Genomic DNA, 27,086 nt, shown 5'->3' with positions numbered 1-27,086 from the left:
TCCTTGAACAAGCTCCACTTTTCATTTGTGCCTTTCCCTGACAGTTTCTGTTCCCACCTTATGCTCCCTAATCGCATCATGATTACCCCTCCCCCAATTATAAACCTTGCCCTGCCGTCCGGCCCTATCCCTCTCCATTGCAATAATGAAAGACACCGAATTGTGGTCACTATCTCCAAACTGCTCTCCCACAAACAAATCTAACACTTGGCCCGGTTAATTTCCCAGTACCAAGTCCAATGTGGCCCCACCTCTTGTCAACCTATCCACATATTGTGTCAGGAAACCCTCCTGCACACACTGTACAAAAACTGCCCCATCCAAACTATTCGACCTATAAAGGTTCCAATCAATATTTGGAAAAAGTTAAAGTCACCCATGACAACTACCCTGTGACCTCCACACCTATCCATAATCTGCTTTGCAATTTCTTCCTCCACATCTCTATTACTATTTGGGGGCCTATAGAAAACTCCGCACAACGTGACCGCTCCTTTCCTATTTCTAACTTCAGCCCATATTACCTCAGTAGGCAGATCCCCCTCGAACTGCCTTTCTGCAGCTGTTAAACGATCCTTGATTAACAATGCTACTCCTCCATCTCTTTTACCACCTTCCCTACTCTTACTGAAACATCTATACCCCAGAACTTCCAACAACCATTCCTGTCCCTGTTCTAACCATGTCTTCGTAATGGCCACAACATCGTAGTCCCAAGTACCAATCCACGCTCCAAGTGCACCTACCTTATTCCGGATGCTCCTTGCATTGAAGTAGACACACTTCAACCCACCTTCCTGTCTGCCGGTACACTCCTGCGACCTTGATACCCTCCTCAGTACCTCACTACACTCAACACTGGCTTCTGGACTACAGCTCGTTTCCCCATCCCCCTGACAAATTAGTTTAAACCCCCCCGAAGAGCCGTAGCAAATTTCCCTCCCAGGATGCATGTTGGCAGGAAAAACATGGACAGACAATATTAAAAAAAGGGCCACAATTCTAAAGGGGGTACAGGATCAGAGGACCAGGGTGTCGATATGCAGAGATAACTAAAGGTAACAGGACAGGTGGAAAGAGCAGTTAAAGCTCCTGGGCTTTATTAACAGGGGCATAGAGTACAAGATTATGCTGAACTTATACAAGACACTGGTTTAAAAAAAACAGCAGTGGCAGGATGGGGCCCTCAAGTGGCTTTACATTTGGCTACTTAAGGGCCTCAATTGACCACAACTTTACCCACTTCTAACTTAATGCAGGTGGGTGGGGAAGACAACAGGCTCTCAACCCAGTATCTTCACACAATAGCACAGCTCTCAGCCAAGGAGATGGGAGAAGTCAATTCCACTGTCATTGTGAGCTACTGGCCTCCAATGGAGTTGTCACGATGGCCAGCATCCCTGCCTCAGGAACCAGCCATATTTAATTGGACAGTGAATACAAGACCACAAGACATAGGAGCAGAATTAGGCCACTTGGCCCATCGAGTCTGCTCCACCATTCAGTCATGGCTGATATTTTTCTCATACACATTATCAATCAAGAACCTATCTATCTCCATCTTAAAGACACTCAATGATCTGGCTCCACAGCCTTCTGCGGCAAAGAGTTCTACAGATTCACCACTCTCTGGCTGAAGAAATTCCTCCTCATCTTGGTTTTAAAGGATCGTCCCTTTAGCCTGAGGTTGTGCCCTCTGGTTCTAATTTTTCCTACTAGTGGAAACATCCTCTCCATGTCCACTCTATCCAGGCCTCACAGTATCCTGTGAGTTTCAATAAGATCCTCCCTTATCCTTCCAAACTCCAACGAGTACAGATCCAGAGTCCTCAACTGTTCCTCATACGACAAGCTCTTCAATCCAGGGATCATTCTTGTGAACCTCCACTGGACCCTTTCCAAGGCCAGCACATCCTTCCTTAAATATGGGGCCAAAAACTTCTCATAATACTCCAAATAGGGTCTGACCAGAGCCTTATACAGCCTCAGAAGTATATGGTATTCGAGCCCTCTCGACTTGAATGCTAACATTGCATTTGCCTTCCTAACTGCCAACTGAACTTGCACATTAACCTCAAGAGAATCTTGAACAAGGACTCCCAAGTTACTTTATGTTTCTGATTTCCTAAGCATTTTCCCATTTAGAAAATAGTCTATGCCTCCATTCCTCCTTCCAAAGTGCATAACCTCACACTTTTCCACATTGTATTCCATTTGTCACTTCTTTGCCCACTCTCCTAACCTGTCCCAGTCACTTTGCATCCCCCCGCTTCAATGCTACCTGTCCCTCTATATATCTTTCTATCATCTGCAAACTTAGCAACAGTGCCTTCAGTTCCTTCCTCCAAATTGTTAATGTATATTGTGAAACGTTGTGGTCCCAGCACTGACCCCCGAGACACACCACTGGCTACCATCCTGAAAAAGACCCCTTTATCCCCACTCTCTGCCTTCTGTCAGTCAACCAATCCTCTATCCATGCCAGGATCTTACCCTTAACAACATGGGCACTTATTTAACAGTCTCCTATGCAGCACCTTGTCAAAGGCCTTCTGGAAATCTAAATAAATCATGTCTACTGATTCTCTTTTATCCAACTTCCTTGTTACCTCCTCAAAAGAACTCTAACAGATTTGTCAGACATGACTCCTTGACAAAGCCGTGCTGACTCAGTCCTATTTTATCATGCACTTCCAAGTACTCTGCGATATCATCTTTAATAACGGACTCTAAAATCTTGCCAATGACCGAAGTCAGGCTAACCAGCCTATAAATTCCCGTCTGCTGCCTCCCTCCCTTCTTAAACAGCGGTGTTACATTTGCTACTCTCTAGTCCTCTGGTACCCTCTCTGCCTCCAGTGATTCCTGAAAGATCACCACCAATGCCTCCACAATTTCCTCAGCTACCTCTTTTAGAACGCTGGGATGGAGATGAATATGGAGATTGTCTGTCATCTCCAATAAGGCTCCCACATCCTTTGTCCCCTGCAGGATCAGCATCTGGAAATGGTCTGAATGCCAGAAAAAAAATTAGTGCTGAGAAAATTCTGCTTAGAGTCTAAACCAAAATATTAAAATTCCTCCCAGAATCTAAACTTGCTCTGAAGCGTTGTGGTATGAACAAGAAGCATTAACTTTGTTTCTCTCTCCACAGATGCAGCCAGACTTGCTGAGTCTTTCCAGCATTTTATGTTTCTAGTGTAGTATAAATTAGTTATTTGAATCATGAAAAGAAAAATAAAGTCCATGAAAAAGAAATGTGATTGAGAAAAAATTGACAAAGTTATTCTTTCTTTAAATCTCCATTACTAAATTCAGGAGGTACAGAACTCCAAACTTGTAAAACTTAATTCAGTGCCAGAGAAGTTGTTTGACAGTAATTGTGACTGATCATCACGTTAAAGATTCACATATATGAACATGCCGGCCCCAAACTTTTTCTGCTTTGCTTTCTAGGTAACGAGAGAGAAACGTCAAGCTCTCACATGGATTTCAAGCTGGTGGAGTGTAGCTTAGAGAGCACAGCAACTCTGACAATTGCTGAATCTCGTATGCATGATGATGTCTGATTAATTCACTATTAGACTCACTTATGTTCAATGCAAAAATCCTGGCTACTGAAAGTTATTGGGACTCATTTCATGGTCATCCTCTGGTACACAGTCTCATTTTGAGAAACACACATCGGCTATTATTATTAATTTGTATCTTTCCAGCAAGGGAAACCAAACTGATCAATAAATTAACCATCACAGTTAAAATAAAATACTACTGGATTGCTAAATCACCTTTTGTGTCCAATAAAAGTAAACACCCAAAGCAATAATCACACTGGAAATAAAAGATAAACAGGCTAGATTTTGTATATGTGCAAAGTAATGAAGGACTCCCCACTGATTGAAGTAACTTGCACCAAGAGAACTAGCAATCACTGTGGCGAGAACTATAACTCTTGCGTCATCCAATTAATTGTGTTATTCTTCAATGGGGATTCCCAGCACGAGCCACCAGTGATTTATTTTGCCAAGCTGTCCAAGCAGCCTATCAGACAGCTGACCATGAAATGACAAGCACTAAAATCACTTTTTTTTTAAAGAGTGAAACAAACATTGGGAGATACACAAGTGGTTGAGGTAAAAACTGAAATACCAGCATCAAAAACTTAAAAACAAAGTTTAGTCATTTCAAAAAAAAATGAAGGCCTATCATTCTACAAGGATGGGAGCTGGGTGGGATTGTGGTCAATGTAGACTTGATGGGCCGAGTGGCCTCCTTCTGCACCGTAGGGATTCTATGAAATAATATTTTTTGTTCAGGTCAAATTGGATGGGAGTGGTAACTATTACTCAGATCACTTAAGAATCCAGTTGCACCTCATTAAACAATGACCAACATTTTTTTTTAAAACTGGGGTTTTTAATGGTGATTACAGTGGAAAATTAAAAAAAATCATATGCACAATTACTGAAATCCAATTGGACATACAGAACTGAGAGAGACCGCTATTCAGCTCAGCTCAAAAGAAAGCCGTCAAAAAAAAAATCACCTCTCCTTCCAAATAACTCATTATTCCATGTTTTCCATACTTTCTGCAAAGTAATTTAGTCCATCCATTTACCACTCTGTGTAAAGTATTTAATTCAAAGTGCAAATTGTTTTCTGCAGGTCTGTGTCACATTTCTACAGTTGTAGGGAAAGGGAATGTATTTATAGAGTGCAATTTATAAAAGACTTTAAACATCTTCAGAAGGATTCTGTTCCCGAGAACAGACTTCAGGCTCCTCAAATCTCAGCTTCAGTCGTTTTGAATTCTGAGCAAAGTAACATTTTGGTGGCTTTTTGTCACACTGCCTCAGATGCTTAGATATCCAGGTTTGTGCACAGTTGTCTGGTTGCGGCCACACTAGCACCTTGTCCACCTGCACAATCGTTATTCAAGCTCTCTCTCATCTTACTCCATAATCAGAAGCTTCTATTCTCTTCTCCCTCATGTGCTTGTCTAACACCCCTTAAATGCATCCATACTATTCGCTTTAACCACTCCATCATAATGAATTTTACATTCTCACCATTCTCTTGGTAAAGTCATGCTGAATTCCCTATTGGATATCATAGAACAGTACAGCACAGAACAGGCCCTTCGGCCCACGATGTTGTGCCGAGCTTTATCTTGCTAACTATTTTTGTTTAAAGCCATTAGATGCATCTTGTTCTTCCCCAGAAGTGTTTAGTTTATTTATTAGTCGCAAGTAAGGCTTACATTAACACTGCAATGAAGTTACTGTGAAATTCCCCTTTGGAATCATGCTCTTGGTGTTTCATAATTTTACCCTCTTTTAGGCCAACCTTCAGCATTCTCTTTTTATGAGAAGGGACCCAAACTACGCATGGTCTCCGGATAGGTCTGGTACAATCCTTTTTTTTTTGCTGTGAAGTTTTATTCCTCACTATTGATATTTGAACTTCTGATTTGTTGCTGTTTTAAGTAAATGAAATAGTCAACATAGATTCATGAAGGGGAAGTCTTGCCTCACAAATTTGATTGAATTCTTTGAGGAGGTAACTAGGTGTGTAGATGAAGGTAGAGCAGTTGATGTCACATACATGGATTTTAGTAAGGAGTTTGATAAGGTTCCCCATGGTCGGGCTCATGAAGAAAGTAAGGAGGTGTGGGATCGAGGAAAATTTGGCTGATTGGATAAGTAACTGGCTATCTCATAGAAGACAGAGGGTGGTGGTGGATGGAAAATTTTCAGACCGGAGACCAGTTACCAGTGGTGTACCACAGGGATCAGTGCTGGGTCCTCTGCTTTTTGTGGATTTTTATCAATGACTTGGAGGGGCTGAAGGGTGGATCAGTAAATTTGCTGATGACACCAAGATTGGTGGAGTAGTGGATGAGATGGAGGGCTGTTGTAGGCTGCAAAGAGACATTGATAGGATGCAGAGCTGGGCCGAAAAATGGCAGATGGAGTTTAACCCTGATAAGTGCGAGGTGATTCATTTTGGTAGGACAAATTTGAATGCGGATTACAGGGTCAAAGGTAGGGTTCTGAGGAATGTGGAGGAACAGAGAGATCTTGGAGTTCATATCCACAGATCTTTGAAGGTTGTCACTCGGGTGGATAGAGCCGTGAAGAAGGCCTATAATGTGATTGTGTTTATTAACAGGGGGTTTGAGTTTAAGAGCCGTGGGGTTATGCTGCAACTGTACAGGACCTTGGTGAGACCACATTTGGAATATTGTGTGCAGTTCTGGTCACCTCACTATAAAGAAAGATGTGGAAGCATTGGAGAGAGTGCAAAGGAGATTTACCAGGATGCTGCCTGGTTTGGAGGGTAGGTCTTATGAGGAAATGTTGAGGGAGCTAGGGCTTTTCTCTTTAGAGCGGAGCAGGTTGAGAGGTGACTTAGAGGTTTATAAGATGATGAGGGGGATAGATAGAGTAGACGTTCAGAGACTATTTCCTCGGGTGGATGTAGCTGTTACTAGGGGGCATAACTATAAAGGTTCATGGTGGGAGATATAGGAGGGATGTCCGAGGTAGGTTCTTTACTCGGAGAATGGTTGGGGTGTGGAATAGACTGCCTGCTGTGATAGTGGAGTCGGACACTTTAGGAACTTTCAAGCGGTTATTGGATAGGCACATGGAGCACACCAGAATGATAGGGAGTGGGATAGCTTGATCTTGGTTTCGGACAAAGCTCAGCACCACTTCGAGGGCCGAAGGGCCTGTACTGTGCTGTACTGTTCTATGCTCTATAAATGTTGATAAATCAAGTGAAATTTGCATGTCAGTGTGATGCTGAATTGTAGCAGAACAATGAAAATGTGTGGAGTTTCATCATTTATTACATTAGATGCCTATGAAGTGGGATTATGAATATACATTACTTTGTTATAGGCAGCATGGACCAGTTGGACCAAATGGTCTGTAACTCTGCTGTGTGGCATACATGTGATTGCCATGATCTGTGCCCAGTCCCTCTGTTTATACATCCCATGATCTAGTTAGCTTCCTTACTTGTGGTCCGAACACAAGAAATGAGGAACAGACCATAGGACCCTTGAAGCTTGCTCTGCCATCTAATAAGATCATGGCTGATCCTTGACCTAAAATGAGGATATTAATTAAATGCCTACAGACTTCCTGTATAATTCCTTTATTCATTCTGGTTACCTTGCATTTGACCAAATCAATTGCTCTTGCCAACTTCCACATTTATCCACAATCCTTTATATTTGGTTTGCTTATTCTCAGTTGTTTGAACCTCCTGGAATCTTGGCAGCGTCGGTTCAAAATTATTTAGGTAACTATGCATGGTAAATCATTTCACCAATGATCCAGTTGCACTTTCCTACTGGTGATCCCTAGCCTTGTCAGCCCATCTCCATTTACAACCATTCTTTGCTGCCTCTGGTTGAAGACAAATTACAACCCACTGCAGAATCCTGTCGTCTTTTTCATGCACAGCATCAAAAACTTTGCTGAAATATAATTATAAAACCACCTGACAAATTTCCATTAACAGGACTGCCATTTAAAAAACAAATTCCAATTATAAAACCGCCACACAACTCCCGTCAACAGGAGTGCCATTTAAAAAAAAAAATCCTTTCTTCGAAAAGACTTGCCTCCGATAATTCCATGGAAAATCCATCACATGATGCCATGCATATCTATATATTTAATTACTTCCCATTTCTACAATGACTTCTAATTGCCAACAACAGTCTTTAGACTTGATGGCCTGTAGCTTACTGGATCTCTTCTATTTTCCTTTTATGGATTGTCATAATGTTAGTTCACTTTCTGATCATTGTAAAGAAAGGATTAATTAGATCATCTTGGCGTCTACTAATGCTGTACTCCTTTTGATGTATCTTTCTATTGTCGTGAAAATAGCTTTTCCCCAGCTTAACTGAGAAAGGTTAATCACTTTTACAGTACTGCAGGCTGACTTTAAAGCAATGTCAGTTGCTTCAGTTATTAAATAGCTTGCCAGTGGATACTGAGTCATACATTTCAGAGAACTTTACTCAATTGACAACGAGTGGTAGAAAAACATTAGTTCTTCAAAAGGAAAACATCCGAGTATACTTCATCCTTTGGAATTGTTCTTTATGTAAAAAGTATGACGTGAATTAATGTTTCATTTGGCAGACTAGCAGTTATATGCAACAATTGATAGATAACTTTGTATGTGTTGCACTGAACTGCAGAAGTAAAAGCAGCTGTAAATGGTAATGCTGAAATTAAATATTGCTGAAAAAAGAGAGACATATTGCCAAATCTGGTGGTCTTGTGCTTGTCCTGATGAGTGCAAGACAAAAAGCTTCTGCAACATGTCACTTTTTCAACAACATTAAAAAAGTTCTCATGTGGAATTATATTTTAACATTTGACGATTGTGTGGACTGCCATATTGAGGGAGCAAGAGAAATGTATAAAAATTCTGTGCATAAGGTGTATTTGGTATCTTGACCTTTTAAGAATCCAAACTCAAGGCTGTCAAATGTTTGAATCCCAACCGTCACGAGACCTGACAATAAAAGTGCATCACAAGCGTAATAAAATCTGTGACACCCAATATATTAAAATCTTATTAATTTGAGCTCCTCTACCATTAGATAGTACTCTGGTTTCAAAATGTTATCAGAGAAAGCAAAACCAATTTAATTATTTAGGTAGTTACGTGCAATGTCCATCATCCTTGAACATCCCTCAGTCAGTGATTTCCATACATGAAATTTATTTTAGTATTTCCTCCATTTCTACCCATCCCCCATCCAAAAATTCTACTTCTGTACTGGAGGGGTTATCCATAGTCTTCACCACAGACACTATCACTTGAAGTCATGCCACCTATGGAATTTTTCAGTGACTTCAGTTTCTTTTTTCATCTGCTTGCTACTATATTTACATTTATAGATACGCTTGACATTTCTACCACCTATCATAACTTCATTTTCTAGTTCCGTTCTCCCACCAGTTCAATCTCCTTTGGTATTTTTAAATCCATCTTTACCTCCTCAGTTATCATTGCTTATGGTTTGAGAAAATAAAACACTTATTTCTGCCCCCATTCACCCAACTACTTCCTTATGGGGATAAGGATTAGCCTTTTCCCTGTTATTCATTATCCAGTGGCACACATCTCCTCTAAAATTTAGTGTATATTATAAACAGGATCTACTCATATCCCAAGTGTTTCACCCCTTAAATTTGTTGGCCAGCACTTCTCAACATGTTCCTTTCTGAAGTTGTAAAATGGTTTTCACTTTTCCATCTTAGAACCTAACACACATTATCACTGGGATCACTATTACGAGGCTTTTTGGCTGACCTGTTGTACCATTTACTGGTTGTTAACTCCACCCAGTATTACACAGCCTATTTATATTTCATCACATCACACGGGTTCCTTAAAGTGGCCCAATGGTTAGCACTGCTGCCTCACAGCTCCAGGGACGCGATTCCCAGCGTAGGCCACTATCTGTGCAGAGTCTGCACGTTCTCTCCGTGTTTGAGTGGGTTTCCCCCGGGTGCTCCAGTTTCCTCCCACAGTCTGAAAGACATGCTGGTTAGGTGCAATGGCCATGCTAAATTCTCCCTCAGTGTACCTGAGCAGGCACCAGAGTGTGGCAACTAGGGGATTTTCACAGTAACTTCATTGTAGTGTTAATGTAAGCCTACTAAATAAACTTTAAACAATGGCTACATGATCAGTATTCATTTTTGGCCAGTTAGGTCTGGGCTATCGTTTGTTTTGGGTGGGGGGGGGGGGGGGGGGTATTAACTCCCTTACAATTAGCCATTAACACACAATTAGAATTTAGTTCCCTCAAATATGTAACTAATACATAAAACTCAATGTAGCCACTTCACCTCACACCAACACAATCAAATGTTTAAACTATAGTTAAAAAACACATTTTTCTAACAAGTGCCGACGCAAAGAAACAAAAACAACTTCCATTTTGGAATAGTCAAACAACAAACTTTGTATTTGCATCTACCAGACAAGAATAGGCCATCAGCCTTTGTACCTTGTTCCACAATTCAGTTAAATAGGGCTGATCTATACTCGAACTAATTTTTTCCCCCCATACCACTTGATAATCTTAAAATTCTACTCTCTATGTCCCCTTGTCCTGCTTTCTCCACCAATTGAAATATATTCTCTGCATCTCTTCCCTTCCTAACCCCAAATATTTTTACCATTTTAAACGTCACAAATCAGCTCAGTCAAGCAAACATGAAACCAAGTCATACAACCAGTTCTCAACATTTGTCCAAATAACATTCCGATGAACAAGTCTGCTTCCTAAAGTGCGGTGCCCAAAATTGAACACAGTACTTCAAATAAAGTCAGCACGAGTATCACCTCTTCAATTTTGTATTCTTACCACCTGCAGATGAAAAGGCCAACATTCCATTGGCTTTTTTGATCACTTTTTGTACCTGTCCAAACACATTTACTGGTCTGTGGACACAAACAGTTATGCTCTTACCAGAAAATATTTAAATTTTTCTTTACTGGATCCAAAAATGATTGACCCTCACACGTGATTCCCCACATGGCACAGCTTTACCCACACTTCATTTGTTCATGTTCCATTGCCACTTCCTGCTTCAATCCACGCAACTGATTATGCCTAATATTGGTGTGATCTGTTAACTTGGATGTACAAGTTTCTATTTGAGTATTGCTAAACAAAAGAATGCTATCAATGCTTTTCGTCTTGCACTTATCAGGATAGCTTGCAAGAAGCTACCAACTGTAATGGGGGAAAATAACAATTTATACTGTACAAGAAGAGAGAGCTGATTGGTTGGCAATTGCAGTCCGATTGGTGGAGGCATTGCCATGGAGAATGCAGCATGGAACTGTTAACTGCCCAGTTTTGTTCAAATTCAAACTGGGCAGTTTGACCGATTGGTCTTGGCATTGCCCTGGCGAATGAACCAGCAAATAACTGTTCCCTGAAGTATTTTTTTTTAAAAAAGATGAAAGGTGCAAAGTTTGGACAAGTTCCTTCTCTCTGCAAAATGACAGGGCCATGTGTCCCCCTTTGGCTGTTTGCAATAGGCCAAGTAATGGCCTCACCCAACGAGTCTGTGCTTGCAAACCTCAAAACATAGGTATCCAAAATTAGATGCAATTCCAAGACTGGATAACACTGGTTAAACAATGCTGATTGTGCTCAGAATTACACTGAAAAGCAATTTAAAGGTAGTCAGTCAGGCTCACTCTGTTCACAAACACACATCAGGAAAGGTTCAATAGGCTGTGGCTCTTTTTCTCCAGGAAACGAAAGAGGCAGCCGAGGGGTGACATAACAAACATCTCAATCTGAAAGGGTTTTGTTTTGAGAAGGTCAATGTAGAGATGATGGCCACAATTCTCCCAACGCGACCTGCAAATTTTCTGGCGGGTCGGGGTGGGAGATGCGCGTCGCTGGCCTTGTTCCGGGATTTGCGCATGCGCTGAGAATGCATGCACATTTCCCAGAGCTGGCGAACGAACAGTCGCCGGTCAGACCACGCTGGAAACCGGCGGGGAGAGGGGCAAGTCATTTAAATCTTTTTTAAAAGATGTTTTAAATGTATTTTAAATCTAATTATCGGGAACTTACCGGTCCCAATTGAATCTCCCACCCCGCCAGGAGAAGGTCATTCCAGCGGGGTTTACATTAGTTCCCTACGTTCGGGGAATTAGTGGGAGACCCCGCTGGAGTGGAGTGAAGGGTGGGGGTGGGTGGTGCCCCTGGGCATGGGCACCCTGGCACTGCCCAAGGAGCAAAGCGCCCATGCCCAGGAGGCACTTTGGCACTGCCCACCAGGCATCGGGTAGTGCGAAGGGGCAGGGCCTATTGGCGATCTGCAGCCAGGATCGGTCTGGGATGGAGGGAGGGCAGCGATTGGGGCAGGCAGTCTGTACATCAGGGCACTGTGGTGGGGGGTGGTCAGGGCTGGCCCAGGACCCGGCCTGGCCAGCAAACGGGAAGTCTGACAGGTCGGGGCCACTGCACATGCGCAGAGTTCCAGAACTGTCAGACTCCGGTGCGAATAGGCTCTGCCCCCTGGGTTTTTAAAATGAGATTCACGACTGGGACCTCTGCAGCGCACAGAGTGCAGAGATTCAGGTGAGAAGCTGAACTGACAGAACAGTCGGGATCTAGGACAGTTTTCCCGCCAGTTCAGCACTTTTGGGAGAATTGTGGTCGATATTTCTACTTGTGCCCCAGACCAGAATTATAGGCCATAAATTAGTCACCAATAAATCCAACAGGGTGCGTGGGGAAACTTCTTTAGTAGAATAATTAGAATGTGGAATTAGCTGGTCAATATAGGTGCCAAATCAGCAGAAGGCAGAAAGGAATAGAAGAAGGTATTAATGAGGATAAATGCAGAGGAGAGGAAGGCTTGTATGGAGCAAAAACACCAGCTATACTAAATTATTGGCTTTCTGTGCTCCAGATATTTATAAACGTGCGTCTATTAGTTTGGTAATAGAACAAAGAACACATCCGTCAACTCAGACTGATCAAGACCCTTGATCCGGACCTTCAGAGCACCCTCCGTACTCTCATCCCACGTACTCCCCGTGTTGGAGATCTCTACTGCCTCCCGAAGATACACAAGGCCAACACACCCGACCGTCCCATCGTATTGGGCAATGGGACCCTGTGCGAGAACCTCTCCGGCTACGTCGAGGGCATCCTGAAACTCATTGTACAAAGAACCCCCAGCTTTTGTCGCGACACTACGGACTTCCTACAGAAACTCAGCACACATGGAGCAGTTGAACCAGGAGCTCTCCTTGTCACAATGGATGTCTCGGCACTCTACACCAGCATCCCCCACGACGATGGCATTGCTGCAACTGCCTCAGTACTCAACGCCGACAACTGCCAGTTTCCAGATACAATTTTACAACTCATCCACTTCATCCTGGACCACAATGTCTTCACCTTCAACAACCAGTTCTTCATCCAGACACACGGAACAGCTTTGGGGACCAAATTCGCACCTCAATATGCCAACATCTACATGCACAGGTTCGAACAAGACCTCTTCAGCGCACAGGACCTTCAACCGATGCTATACTCTAGGTATATCATAGAACATAGAACATAGAACAGTACAGCACAGAACAGGCCCTTCGGCCCACGATGTTGTGCCGACCTTCATCTGAAACCAAGATCAAGCTATCCCACTCCCTACCATCCTGGTGTGCTCCATGTGCCTATCCAATAACCGCTTAAATGTTCCTAAAGTGTCTGACTCCACTATCACTGCAGGCAGTCCATTCCACACCCCAACCACTCTCTGCGTGAAGAACCTACCTCTGATATCCTTCCTATATCTCCCACCATGAACCCTATAGTTATGCCCCCTTGTAATAGCTCCATCCACCCGAGGAAATAGTCTTTGAACGTTCACTCTATCTATCCCCTTCATCATTTTATAAACCTCTATTAAGTCTCCCCTCAATCTCCTCCGCTCCAGAGAGAACAGCCCTAGCTCCCTCAACCTTTCCTCATATGACCTACCCTCCAAACCAGGCAGCATCCTGGTAAATCTCCTCTGCACTCTTTCCAGCGCTTCCACATCCTTCTTATAGTGAGGTGACCAGAACTGCACGCAATATTCCAAATGTGGTCTCACCAAGGTCCTGTATAGTTGCAGCATAACCCCACGGCTCTTAAACTCCAACCCCCTGTTAATAAAAGCTAACACACTATAGGCCTTCTTCACAGCTCTATCCACTTGAGTGGCAACCTTTAGAGATCTGTGGATATGGACCCCAAGATCTCTCTGTTCCTCCACAGTCTTCAGAACCCTACCTTTGACCCTGTAATCCACATTTAAATTTGTCCTACCAAAATGAATATCGATGACATTTTCTTCCTTTGGACTCATGATGAACAATCACTGAAACAACTATATGACAACATCAACAAGTTCCATCCCACCATCAGACTCGCCATGGACTACTCTCCGGAATCGGTTGCATTCTTGGACACACGCATCTCCATCAAGGATAAGTCACCTCAGCACTTCACTGTACCGCAAGCCCACGGATAACCTCACGATTCTCCACTTCTCCAGCTTCCACCCTAAACAGGTTCAAGAAACCATCCCCTATGGACAAGCCCTCCGTATACACAGGATCTGCTCGGATGAGGAGGATCGCAACAGACACCTCCAGACACTGAAAGATGCCCTCATAGGACAACAGGATATGGCGCTCGACTCATCGATCAACAGTTCCAACACGCCACAGCGAAAAACCGCACCGACCTCCTCAGAAGACAAACACGGGACACAGCGGATAGAGTACCCTTTGTCATCCAGTACTTCCCCGGAGCGGAGAAGCTACGACATCTTCTCCGGAGCCTTCAACATGCCATCGATGAAGACAAACATCTCGCCAAGGCCGTCCCCACACCCCCACTTCTTGCCTTCAAACAACTGCACGACCTCAAAACAGACCACTGTCCGCAGCAAACTACCCAGCCTTCAGGAGAACAGTGACCACGACACCACACAACCCTGCCACAGCAACCTCTGCAAGACGTGCCGGATCATCGACACGGATGCCATCATCTCATGTGAAAACACCATCTAACAGGTATACACACTTGCAACTCAGCCAACATTGTCTACCTGATACGCTGCAGGAAAGGATGTCCCGAGGCATGGTACATTGGGGAGACCATGCAGATGCTACGACAACGGATGAATGAACACTGCACGACGATCACCAGGCAAGAGTGTTCTCTTCCTGTTGGGGAACACTTCAGCGGTCACAGACATTCAGCCTCTGATCTTTGGGTAAGCGTTCTCCAAGGCTGCCTTCACGACACACGACAACGCAGAGTCGCTGAGCAGAGACTGATAGCCAAGTTCCACATGAGGACGGCCTCAACTGGGATCTTGGGTTCATGTCACACTATCTGTAACCACCACAACTTGCTTGGACTTGCAAAATCTCACTTACTGTCCTGGCTGGAGACAATACACATCTCTTTAACCTGTGCTTAACCCTCCCTCCACTCACATTGTCTGTACCTTTAAGACTTGATTACCTGTAAAGACTCGCATTCCAACCATTATTTTGTAAATTGATGGTGTCTTTATATGCCCTGTTTGTGAACAGAACTCCCACTCATCTGATGAAGGAGCAGCGCTCCGCAAGCTCGTGCTACCAAATAAACCTGTTGGACTTTAACCTGGTATTGAGAGACTTCTTATTGTGTTTACCCCAGTCCAACACCGGCATCTATTAATTTGACCATTTATTTAATGTGATAAAGTATAAGATTTTAAAATTTCTTATAAGCATGGTAAAGTCCACTTCGCTAGTACATACACTGTTAGTCAACACAAGAAATGTCATATTTTTGATTCTCACATAGTTGTTCAGAGGTCAAACTTTTCAAGTTTAACATTAGTTTAGAAGGTGCAATAGTAGAAATTCCTGATTTAGTCAGCAACATTTGTATTTCAGATCTTACTCTTCCCCAATGTATTTTAACAGTCCAAAGAGAGATATGACCTTATTTCAGCCGATAGGATTCACCTTTACTTCAACAATTAAATTCACCTTTTGAAATAAACCAACATAGTCAAAATAAATTGATGAATTATTTCATATTTTATTGCGTATATCCATTGACTACACTACACTCCTACCTCAACATTAGATATACTAAAAGCACAACATAAAAGTAGGTATTTTCAATTTAAAAGGTACTCTCTTAATCTATAGAAATACTTGACTCCCTCCAAATTTCAGTAGCTCTTTTTAGTGCTAGATGTAGTCTCACTCCTCCACAGAAATATACCATTGCAGCCCCCCATATCAGCTAGAGGATCCCACAGCAAATTGCTCCATATAGCACCTGCACTTCAGCAATTTAGCTGGCTGAAATTTATTCTCAGAGCAGATATTGTACATTTCACAGCAGCTCATGTTTCAAGAGATAGGAATCACTGAAGTTTACTTACTTGTTAACTTGTTGTGACTTAGCACCAGCTGGGTGATGTTGGAAAGAGTGACTGCAACAGAATGAGAAGAAACGATTAAATAAATGTATGGTACCACGGTGGCTATAGCACTGGACTAGTTCAGCAAGCTGGAGGAACTGAGATAGCAGAGAAGGCGGCCATTAGCATCTATGTTGGTTCTCGACAAGAACAATTCTGCTAGTTATTCCCACTAGTTCCATTTCCTTGCTTGCGGATTTCATTCAATAGCCTTTTGAAAACTGATTAAATATTCTATTCCTTTCTCCTTGTGCTGATCTAACCTTCTCTTTAATGTACCGATACGGTTCACCTAGTTTGGGCCAATAATAGATTAAACCTGTTGCCATACTGATGCATTCCAGAGCGTCACTATTCCCTGCATAAAAATAGTCTTAAAATCTCTTTGAACCTATCTAACTCATCTGAATTTTTATCCTAAAACTAATTTTACACATTTTTCTTGCCTCACACTCCTAATATCCATCTTGAGCACTTGAAAAAAGCTTTGAAAAACTGGAGCTTTGTTGGTTGAAGACCATAATAGCTTTTTATTTCAATTTTTACTACAATTCTCTGCAGGGACCTTACTGATGCACAAATTATCTGTCCCTTTTTGTCCCAATCTACTTGTCTTTACCCACATCACTATACTGTGTTATTGCCTGGACCTTTCTATTTGGATTTTTAAATCTCTCTCCAAATCAACCATAGTGGGTCGGATCTCAAACAATGACGAGACGGAGTACAGGAAAGAAATAGAGAATCTGGTGAACGAGTGCGACAACAATAATCTCTCCCTCAATGTCAACAAAACAAAAGGAGATAGTCAGACTTCAGGAAGTGTAGTGGAGAACATGCCCCTGTCTACATCAATGGGGATGAAGTAGAAATGGTCGAGAGATTCAAGTTTCTAGGTGTCCAGATCACCAACAACCAGTCTCGGTCCCCCCATGCCGACACTATCATTAAGAAAGCCCATCAATGCCTCTACTTTCTCAGAAGACTAAGAAAATTTGACACGTTCGCTACAACTCTCATCAACTTGTACATTCTTTCTGGTTGTATCACAGCTTGGTATGGCTCCTGCTCTGCCCAAGACCACAAGAAATTACAAAAGTGTTGTGAACAAAGCCCAGTCTATCATACAAACCAGCCTCCCACCCATTGACTCTGTCTACACTTCCCGCAGCCTTAGAAAAGCAGCCAGCATAATCGAGGACCCCACACAGCCCAGACATTCTCTCTTCCACCTTCTTCTATCGGGAAAAAGATACAAAAGTCTGAGGTCATGTACAAACCAACTCAAGAACAGCTTCTTCCCTGCTGCCATCAGACTTTTGAATGGACTTACCTCGCATTAAGTTGATCTTTCTCTACACCCTAGCTATGACTGTAACACTACATTCTGCACTCTCTCCTTTCCTTCTCTTATGTATGGTATGCTTTGTCTATATAGCATGCAAGAAGCAATACTTTTCACTGTATAGTAATAAATGTGACAATAATAAATCAAATCAAAACCAAACCCTCTGTTAGTTTTAAGCCCAACCCATATCCCGAGTTAGACAACTATCCATGAAACTCTTCCCAGCCCAGTTTAAATGGAGCCCATCCCAACGGAACAACTCTTTCTTTCCCAAATACTGGTGCAAGTGCCCCATGAATCAAAACTCCTTCCCACACCACTGAGCCATACCTTAAATTCTCTAATCTGCCACTTACCCATGCCATTTGAGATATCTTTGGGCAAAAATCCAAAAAGGTGATTATCTTTGATGATCTGCATTTTAATTTGGGGCACAACTTTTCAAACTTTCTCCAGAGAACATCATTCCAAGTTTCACCTATGTCATTGGTTCCTATGTGGACCATGACAACTGGATCCTCTTTCATTCATTCATGGGACATGGGTGTCACTGGTTGGCCAGCATTTATTGTCCACCCCTAGTTGCCCTTGAGAAGGTGGTCCCCCCCCCCCCACACACACAACTTGAATAGCATCCCCCAACACGGCCCTTGCCACTACTCTACAGCCAAAATTCTCCGAGCTTGCCTATGGCTGGGATTCTCCTGTCCCTCTGCAGTGAATGGAAATTTGGCTGAGTGCCAAATTCTCCGTTCTCACTGGCAGTGGTGGCAGGGCATCTGACATCAGAGAATTTCGGCCTACAGTTCTCATCCACACAAGTAGCAAGCATCTCAGACCTCTCAAAGTCAAGGTAAAAGGCTCTTCATCATTACATGCTGGCTCCCCATACCTGCATGACTTGCTGTCATAACCTCCTGTCCTGGACCACTGACTGACCATAGTTCTCCCTCGCCCAAGGGGTGTCACTGCCTCCTGGAACAAAGTGTCCAGATAACTCTTCTCCGTTCCTAATGCTCCACAATATTGGCAGCTCTGAACTGAAGTTGCTCAAGCCACAAACACTTACTGCAGATATGGCTGTTATGGACTGCAATGCATTCCACAGATTCCCACATGCTACAGTCACAGCAAGTTACCATTCCTACCATGTCAGTCTAATCTTATTTAATTAGTTATTAATTTACACAACTAAATTAATAGCAAGTCTCCCAGCTAAAGGTAAAAAGGAGAATGCTCACCAGCTACACATACATAAAAAGCAGAACCTCTTTCCTCCTCTGTACTGAATTCCCAGTTGTACCAAATTCCTAACTTAGCACTAGTTTCTCATTGCACCCAACCCCGATGTTATCTCACTCACAATCTGTATTAATAACTTAGAAGAAGAGACAGTATTGTATCTAGGGTGTAAAGGTAAGCTATGGAAGCACAGAGGTGCTGCAAGGAGAAATAGACAAGTTAGGCGAGTGGACAGCAAGATTGATTATCATGTAGAGAAGTGTGAAGATATTCACTTTGGTGAAAAGAACAGAAGAGCTGGATATTGTTCAAGAGATGAGAAACTTGCAAGCTGCTGATTTTCAAAGAGACATGGATGTGCTTGTAGAAAGAATGCAGAAAGTGTGCAAGCAGAAGCAGCAAGCAATTCAGAAAGCAAATGGCAGGCAAATTGTTGTACAAGAATAAAAAAGGCTTGCTACAGTTGCACAGGGTTTTGGTGAGACCATAGGATCCCTACAGTCCAGAAGGAGGCCATTTAGGCCATCAAGCCTGCACCGACAAGAATCCCACCCAGGCCCCCTCACTGTCACCCTTGCTAATCCCCCTGACACTAAGGGGCAATTTACCATGGCCAATCAACCTAACCCGCACATCTTTGGAGTGTGGGAGGAAACCGGAGCACCCAGAGGAAACCCATGCAGACACAGGGAGAATGTCTGTGTGGAGTTTGCACAGTGACCAGAGGCTGAAATTGAACCTGGATCCCTGGCACTGTGAGGCAGCAGTGCGAACCACTGCGCCACCATGCCATCCCCTTACTTCAACTTACTTTAAATATTTGGTAAGGTTTGTCGTAAAGTTCAGTACCAAAAAAGGAAAACTTGCAGCACTGAGTGGCACATAGAGAAATCTATGCTCTCTGCATAAGCCATTTAAATTATGATAGTGTGGCTCAAGGGTGTACATTTTCTACCATCATTGTTGCAAATGGGATTTACAAAGTGGCAAAGCTATGAGGAGAGGAGAAAACAGTTCACAAAAAAGGTGTTATTTAAGGACACTTTGCTGTTAGGATAAGGCTATCCAGAGTAAAATTGGAATAACATTTTGTTAAACCATATTTTATGCCAGAGCATTAACAACAATCTGAGGTCCCTATCTGCTTCAAGAAGACGACCATCATCCCGGTACCCAAGAAAAACCAAGCAGCGTGCCTTAACGACTATTGGCCGATGGCTCTGACATCCATTATTATGAAGTGCTTCAAAAGGCTAGGCATGGCACGAATCAATTCCAGCCTCCCGGACTACCTGGATCCACTACAGTTTGCCTACCACCGCAACAGGCCCACAGCCGATGCCATCTCCCTGGACCCACATTCAACCCTGGAACACCTAGATAACAAGGACACCTATGTCAGACTCCTGTTTATTGACTACAGCTCAGCCTTCAACACCATTATTCCCACAAAACTCCATGGCCTGGGCCTTGGCACCTCCCTCTGCGACTGGATCCTGAATTTCCTAACTCACAGACCACAATCAGTAAGGATAGGCAACAACACCTCCTCCACAATCATCCTCAACACCGGTGCCCCACAGGGCTGTGTTCTCAGTCCCCTACTATACTTATAAACCTATGACTGTGTGGCCAAATTCCCCTCCAATTCGATTTTCAAGTTTGCTGACGACACCACCATAGTGGGTCAGATCTCAAACAATGACGAGACAGAGTACAGGAATGAGATAGAGAATCTGGTGAACGGGTGCGGCAACAATAATCTCTCCCTCAATGTCAACAAAAAGGAGATTGTCATCGACTTCAGGAAGCGTAAAGGAAAACATGCCCCTGCCTACATTAACGGGGATGAAGTAGAAAGGGTCGAGAGCTTCAACTTTTTAGGTGTCCAGATCACCAACAACCTGTCCTGGTCCCTCCATGCCGACACTATATTTAAGAAAGCCCATCAACGCCTCTACTTTCTCAGAAGATTAACACCCACTTATACAGATGCACCATAGAAAGCATTCTTTCTGGTTGTATCACAGCTTGGTATGGCTCCTGCTCTGCCCAAGACCACAAGGAACTACAAAAGGGCGTGAATGTAGCCCAATCCATCACACAAACCAGCCTCCCATCCATTGACTCTGTCTACACTTCCTGCTGCCTCGGCAAAGCAGCCAGCATAATTAAGGACCACACACACCCTGGACATTCTCTTTCACCTTCTTCCATTGGGAAAAAGATACAAAAGTCTGAGGTCACGTACCAACCGACTCAAGAACAGTTTCTTCCCTGCTGCTATCAGACTTTTGAATGGACCTACCTTGCATTAAGTTGATCTTTCTCTACACCCTAGCTGTGACTGTAACGCTACATTCTGCACTCTCTCATTTCCTTCTCTATGAATGGTATGCTTTGTCTGTATAGCGTGCAAGAAACAATACTTTTCACTGTATGTTAATACATGTGACAATAATAATAGGAGGATTTAAACTAGTTTGGCAGGGGGGTGGGATCCAAAGCAGCAGGGAGACAGAAGAGAAGTTTGAGGACAGCACGGAAGTTAAAGAGAGCACATTAATTAGTAAAGGCAGTGTCAGTAATCCTAGTACCAGACAGAAGCAAGACAGAGAGCAAGGGAAGTCCAGATTAAACTGCATTTATTTCAATGCAAGAGGCCTGATGGGCAAGGCAGATGAACTCAGGGCATTGATGGGTATGTGGGACTGGGATATTATAGCATGAAACATGGCTAAGGGAGGGACAGGACTGGCAGCTTAATGTTCCAGGGTACAGATGCTATAGGAAAGATAGAACAGGAGGGAAGAGAGGAGGGGGAGTTGCACTTTTGATTAGAGAAAGCATCACGGCCGTACTGAGAGGGGATACATCCGAGGGTTCGGCCACTGAGTCTATATGGGTAGAACTGAGAAATAAGGGGGAAATCACTTTGATAGGGTTGTACTATAGGCCCCCAAATAGTCAGCGGGAAATTGACGAGCAAATATGTAAGGAGATTACAGATAGCTCCAAGAAAAATAGGGTGGTAATAGTTGGGAGATTTTAATTTTCCCAACATTGACTGGGACAGCCATAGTGTTAGAGGGTTGGATGGAGAGAATTTTGTTGAGTGTATTCAGGAGGAATTTCTCATTCAATATGTGGATGGCCGACTAGAGAGGGGGCAAAACGTGACCTCCTCTTGGGAAATAAGGAAGGGCAGGTGACAGAAGTGTTAGTGAGGGATCACTTTGGGACCAGTGACCATAATTCTATTAATTTTAAGATAACTATGGAGAATGATAGGTCTGGCCCAAAAGTTAATATTCTAAATTGGGGCAAGGCCAATTTTGATGGTATCAGGCAGGAACTTTCAAACGTTAATTGGGGGAGTCTGTGGGAAGGAAAAGGGACATCAGGTAAGTGGGAGGCTTTCAAAAGTGTGTTAACCAGGGTTCAGGGTAAACACATTCCTCTTAGAGTGAAGGGCAAGGCTGGCAGAATTCGGGAACCCTGGATGACTCGGGATATTGAGGCCCTGGTCAAGAAGAAAGAGGCACATGACATGCATAGGCAGCTGGGATCAAGTGAATCTCTTGGAGTATAGGGGGTGTAGGAGTAGAGTTAAGAGAAATCAGGAGGGCAAAAAGGGGACACGAAATTATTTTGGCAGATAAGGCCAAAGGAGAATCCAAAGAGCTTCTACAAATACATAAAGGGCAAAAGAGTAACAAGGGAGAGAGTAGGGCCTCTTAAGGATCAACAAGGTCATCTATGTGCAGATCCACAAGAGATGGGTGAGATCTTAAATGAACATTTCTCATCAGTATTTACTGTTGAGAAAAGCATGGATGTGAGGGAACTTGGAGAATTAAATATTGATGTCTTGAGGAGTGTACATATTACAGAGAAGGAGGTGCTGGATGTCTTAAAGCGCATCAAGATAGATAAATCCCCGGGACCTGATGAAGTGTATCCCAGGACATTGTGGGAGGCTCGGGAGGGAATTGCGGGTTCCCTAGCTGAGATATTTGAATCATCGATAATCACGGGTGAGGTTCCTGAAGATTGGAGAGTTGCAAATGTTGTGCCTTTGTTTAAAAAGGGCTGCAGGCAAAAGCCTGGGAACTACAGGCCACTTGGCCTCACATCTGTGGTGGGTAAATTGTTGGAAGGTATTTTGAGAGACAGGACCTACAGGCATTGAGAAATGCAAGGACTGATTAGGGACAGTCAGCATGGCTTTGTGAATGGAAAATCATGTCTCACAAATTTGATTGAGTTTTTTGAAGGGGTAACCAAGAAGGTAGATGAGGGCAGTGCACTTGATGTCTACATGGACTTTAGCAAGGCCTTTGACAAGGTACCGCATGGGAGGTTATTGCATAAAGTTAAACCTCACGGGATCCAGGGTGAGGTATCTAAATGGGTACAAAATTTGCTTCTTGACAGAAGCCAGAGGGTGGTTGCAGAGAGTTGTTTTTCAAACTGGAGGCCTGTGACCAGCGGTGTGCCTCAGGGATCAGTGCTGGGCCCACTGTTATTTGTCATTTATATTAATGATTTGGATGAGAATATAAGGGGCATGGTTAGTAAGTTTGCAGATGACACCAAGATTGGTGGCATGGTGGACAGTGAGGAAGGCTATCTCCAATTGCAGCGGGACCTTGATCAATTGGACCAGTGGGCTGACGAATGGCAGATGGAGTTTAATTTAGACAAATGCGAGGTAATGCATTTTGGTAGATTGAACCAGGGCAGGACTTACTCAGTTAATGGTAGTGTGTTAGGGAGAGTTACAGAACAAAGAGATCTAGGGGTACATGTTCATAGCTCCTTGAAAGTGGAGTCACAGGTGGACAGAGTGGTGAGGAAGGCATTCGGCATGCTTGGTTTCATTGGTCAGAACATTGAATACAGGAGTTGGGACGTCTTGTTGAAGTTGTACAAGACTTGTAAGGTCGTAAGGCCACACTTGGAATACTGTGTGCAGTTCTGGTCACCCTATTATAGAAAGGATATTATTAAACTAGAAAGAGTGCAGAAAAGATTTACTAGGATGCTACCGGGACTTGTTGGATTGAGTTATAAGGAGAGGCTGAATAGACTGGGACTTTTTTCTCTGGAGCGTAGGAGGCTGAGGGGTGACCTTATAGAGGTCTGTAAAATAATGAGGGGCATAGACAAGGTAGATAGTCAATATATTTTCCGAAAGGTAGGGGAGTCTAAAACTAGAGGGCATAGGTTTAGGGCGAGAGGGGAGAGATACAAAAGTGTCCAGAGGGGCAATTTTTTCACACAGAGGGTGGTGAGTGTCTGGAACAAGCTGCCAGAGGTAGTAGTAGAGGCAGGTACAATTTTATCTTTTAAAAAGCATTTATACAGTTACATGGGTACGATGGGTATAGAGGGATATGGGCCAAATGCGGGCAATTGGGATTAGCTTATGGGTTTTTTTTAAAAAATAAGGGCAGCATGGACAAGTTGGGGCGAAGGCCTTGTTTCCATGCTGTAAACCTCTGACTCTAAATCTTAACAGGAAGTTGCATACAGTACTTATCGTATATTATTAAAGCTATGGACACAACTCACATCACTTGGGAGATTTCTGATCAGCTAAGACTTGCATTCCCTCATTTGGAATACTGCATGCAGTTTTAATTTCCACATTCAAGAAAATATATGCTTGCATTGGAGGTAGTACAATGAAGATTCGCTAAATTGGTCCCTCGGGTGAGGGGTTGTCCTAAACTGAGAGGCTGAGTAAATCAGACTCATTCTCTGGAGTTTAGAGTGGCAATCTCATTGAAACATACAAGATCCTGAAAGGGCTTGATAGGGGATTGTTTTTGCTGGTCTGGGAAGTCTAAAACACTAGGGCACAATCTCAGGAAAAGGGGCCAATCATTTAATATTAAGAGTGGAAATTATTTCACTCAAAGGGTTGCCGGCACGTGGAACTCTCTACCCCAGAGGGTTGTGGCACTCCATCGTTGAATACATTTAAGGCCGAAATAGACAGATTTTTGGTCTCTTGGAGAAATTAAGCAAATGGGCAGGGAGTGAAGCTGAAGTCCAAGATCAGTTATGATCATATTGAATGGCAGAGCAAGCTTGATGGGCTGAATGGTCTACCCCACTCCTATTTCTTGTGTTCACTCTTTGCTCCCACCCTGACATCTAATAACTCTCCATAGCCAAATGACACAAAATGTTCGAGTTTAGAATTAGACACTGAAGAAATTGCGGAAGCTTGTTAATTGAGGCATAATTACACCCAGCCCCAGTTGCCATTTATGCAATGATGATTGAAAAAGGGGGGCAAAAAGTGAAGAACAAAGTATTGCACTTACACAGTCCAGTGATGTCCAACATACTGGAAATTCCCCTGTCACACAAATCCAATTCTGCCTGATTCTTTTCCTTGCATTCTTCCACTATTTTCTTCAGCGATTTAGACATTTTCTACAAGGAAACAAGATACACATCACCATTAGACGGAAATATCGCGACCCCTCTGTGGCACTGACATTGGCAAAGTGGTGAATTCAAGTACTCAAAAGTTTTAGCTGTTGAATTGTAATCAAACTTGGGATGCCTGCAGCAACCAGGGCCTCGGGCGATGTATTCACACAGTTGGAAACATCCTATTTTGCTGTAACCCTGGCCCTGCTGTCTGTCACAAACCGCGCTGACAAAGGGAACATTTCCCGGAACACACTAACCCAACATCGGTAAAACTGCAACTCTTCATTTACCTACAAATCCCGAAGAATCCTCCCAAACACCAAAGCTCAGCTCACACCCAACCGGAAACACTCAGTCAGGGCTGAAGAATTCCTGCATTTGCTAAGCCTCCGGCTTTAAAAGGACATTTCCTCAACAGTGAAAAGGAGCAGCCAATCAGCCGCAGGCACAGCTGTCAATCACTCTCCTATCCAATCGTTGAAGCCCAGAACAGCCGATCAATCGGGGATAGGACAGGCCGAGCTGTCAATCACTGGTGTCATCCAATGGTGGCAGTTCCTTCCAGCAGCAGCTCCACATTGCTGGAAGGGAATTCAGTGATGTTACAATATAGCAGTGTCTGATATTACACAGTGATGTTACAATGTAGCAGTGTCTGATATTACACAGTGATGTTATAATATAGCAGTGTCTGATATTACACAGTGATGTTATAATATAGCAGAGTGTCTGATATTACACAGTGATGTTATAATATACCAGTGTCTGATATTACACAGTGATGTTATAATATAGCAGAGTGTCTGATATTACACAGTGATGTTATAATATACCAGTGTCTGATATTACACAGTGATATTATAATATAGCAGAGTGTCTGATATCACACAGTGATGTTATAATATACCAGTGTCTGATATTACACAGTGATGTTATAATATAGCAGTGTCTGATATCACACAGTGATGTTATAATATACCAGTGTCTGATATTACACAGTGATATTATAATATACCAGTGTCTGATATTACACAGTGATATTATAATATAGCAGAGTGTCTGATATCACACAGTGATGTTATAATATACCAGTGTCTGATATTACACAGTGATGTTATAATATAGCAGAGTGTCTGATATTACACAGTGATGTTATAATATAGCAGTGTTTGATATTACACAGTGATGTTATAATATAGCAGAGAGTCTGATATTACACAGTGATGTTATAATATAGCAGAGTGTCTGATATTACACACTGATGTTACAATATAGCAGAGTGACTGATATTACACACTGATGTTATAATATAGCATAGTGTCTGATATTACACAGTGATGTTATAATATACCAGTGTCTGATATTACACAGTGATGTTATAATATAGCAGTGTTTGATATTACACAGTGATGTTATAATATAGCAGAGAGTCTGATATTACACAGTGATGTTATAATATAGCAGAGTGTCTGATATTACACACTGATGTTACAATATAGCAGAGTGTCTGATATTACACAGTGATGTTACAATATAGCAGAGTGTCTGATATTACATAGTGATGTTATAATATAGCAGTGTTTGATATTACACAGTGATGTTACAATATAGCAGTGTTTGATATTACAGAGTGATGTTACAATATAGCAGTGTTTGATATTACACAGTGATGTTATAATATAGCAGTGTTTGATGTTACACAGTGATGTTATAATATAGCAGTGTCTGATATTACACAGTGATGTTATAATATAGCAGTGTCTGATATTACACAGTGATGTTATAATATAGCAGAGTGTCTGATATTACACAGTGATGTTATAATATAGCAGTGTCTGATATTACAGTGATATTATAATATAGCAGAGTGTCTGATATTACACAGTGATGTTATAATATAGCAGTGTCTGATATTACACAGTGATGTTATAATATAGCAGTGTCTGATATTACAGTGATATTATAATATAGCAAAGTGTCTG

General features: G+C 42.7%; 1 protein-coding gene across 4 annotated transcripts in view; it reads right to left on the bottom strand.

Annotated features, from left to right (window-relative positions):
• The window catches only part of rsu1 (Ras suppressor protein 1), a 184,437-nt gene that overhangs the window by 134,787 nt on the left and 22,564 nt on the right, over positions 1 to 27,086 (bottom strand). For 2 of the 4 annotated variants that reach the window (XM_078227696.1, XM_078227699.1), the window contains exons 2-3: positions 24,990 to 25,101; positions 16,023 to 16,073 (exon numbers count right to left, since the gene is read on the bottom strand). In XM_078227696.1, coding sequence (XP_078083822.1) covers positions 16,023 to 16,073; positions 24,990 to 25,101 — 163 coding nt within the window. Of the gene's footprint in view, positions 1 to 16,022; positions 16,074 to 24,989; positions 25,102 to 25,361; positions 25,548 to 27,086 lie in introns of those variants that run through there. The other 2 variants (XM_078227697.1, XM_078227698.1) reach the window with 2 other exon arrangements.

The sequence above is a fragment of the Mustelus asterias genome, chromosome 2, assembly GCF_964213995.1.
Source record: "Mustelus asterias chromosome 2, sMusAst1.hap1.1, whole genome shotgun sequence".
NCBI lineage: Eukaryota > Metazoa > Chordata > Chondrichthyes > Carcharhiniformes > Triakidae > Mustelus > Mustelus asterias.
The sequence above is the reverse complement of the archived record's forward strand: the minus strand, read 5'-3'. Positions and strand labels throughout refer to the sequence as shown.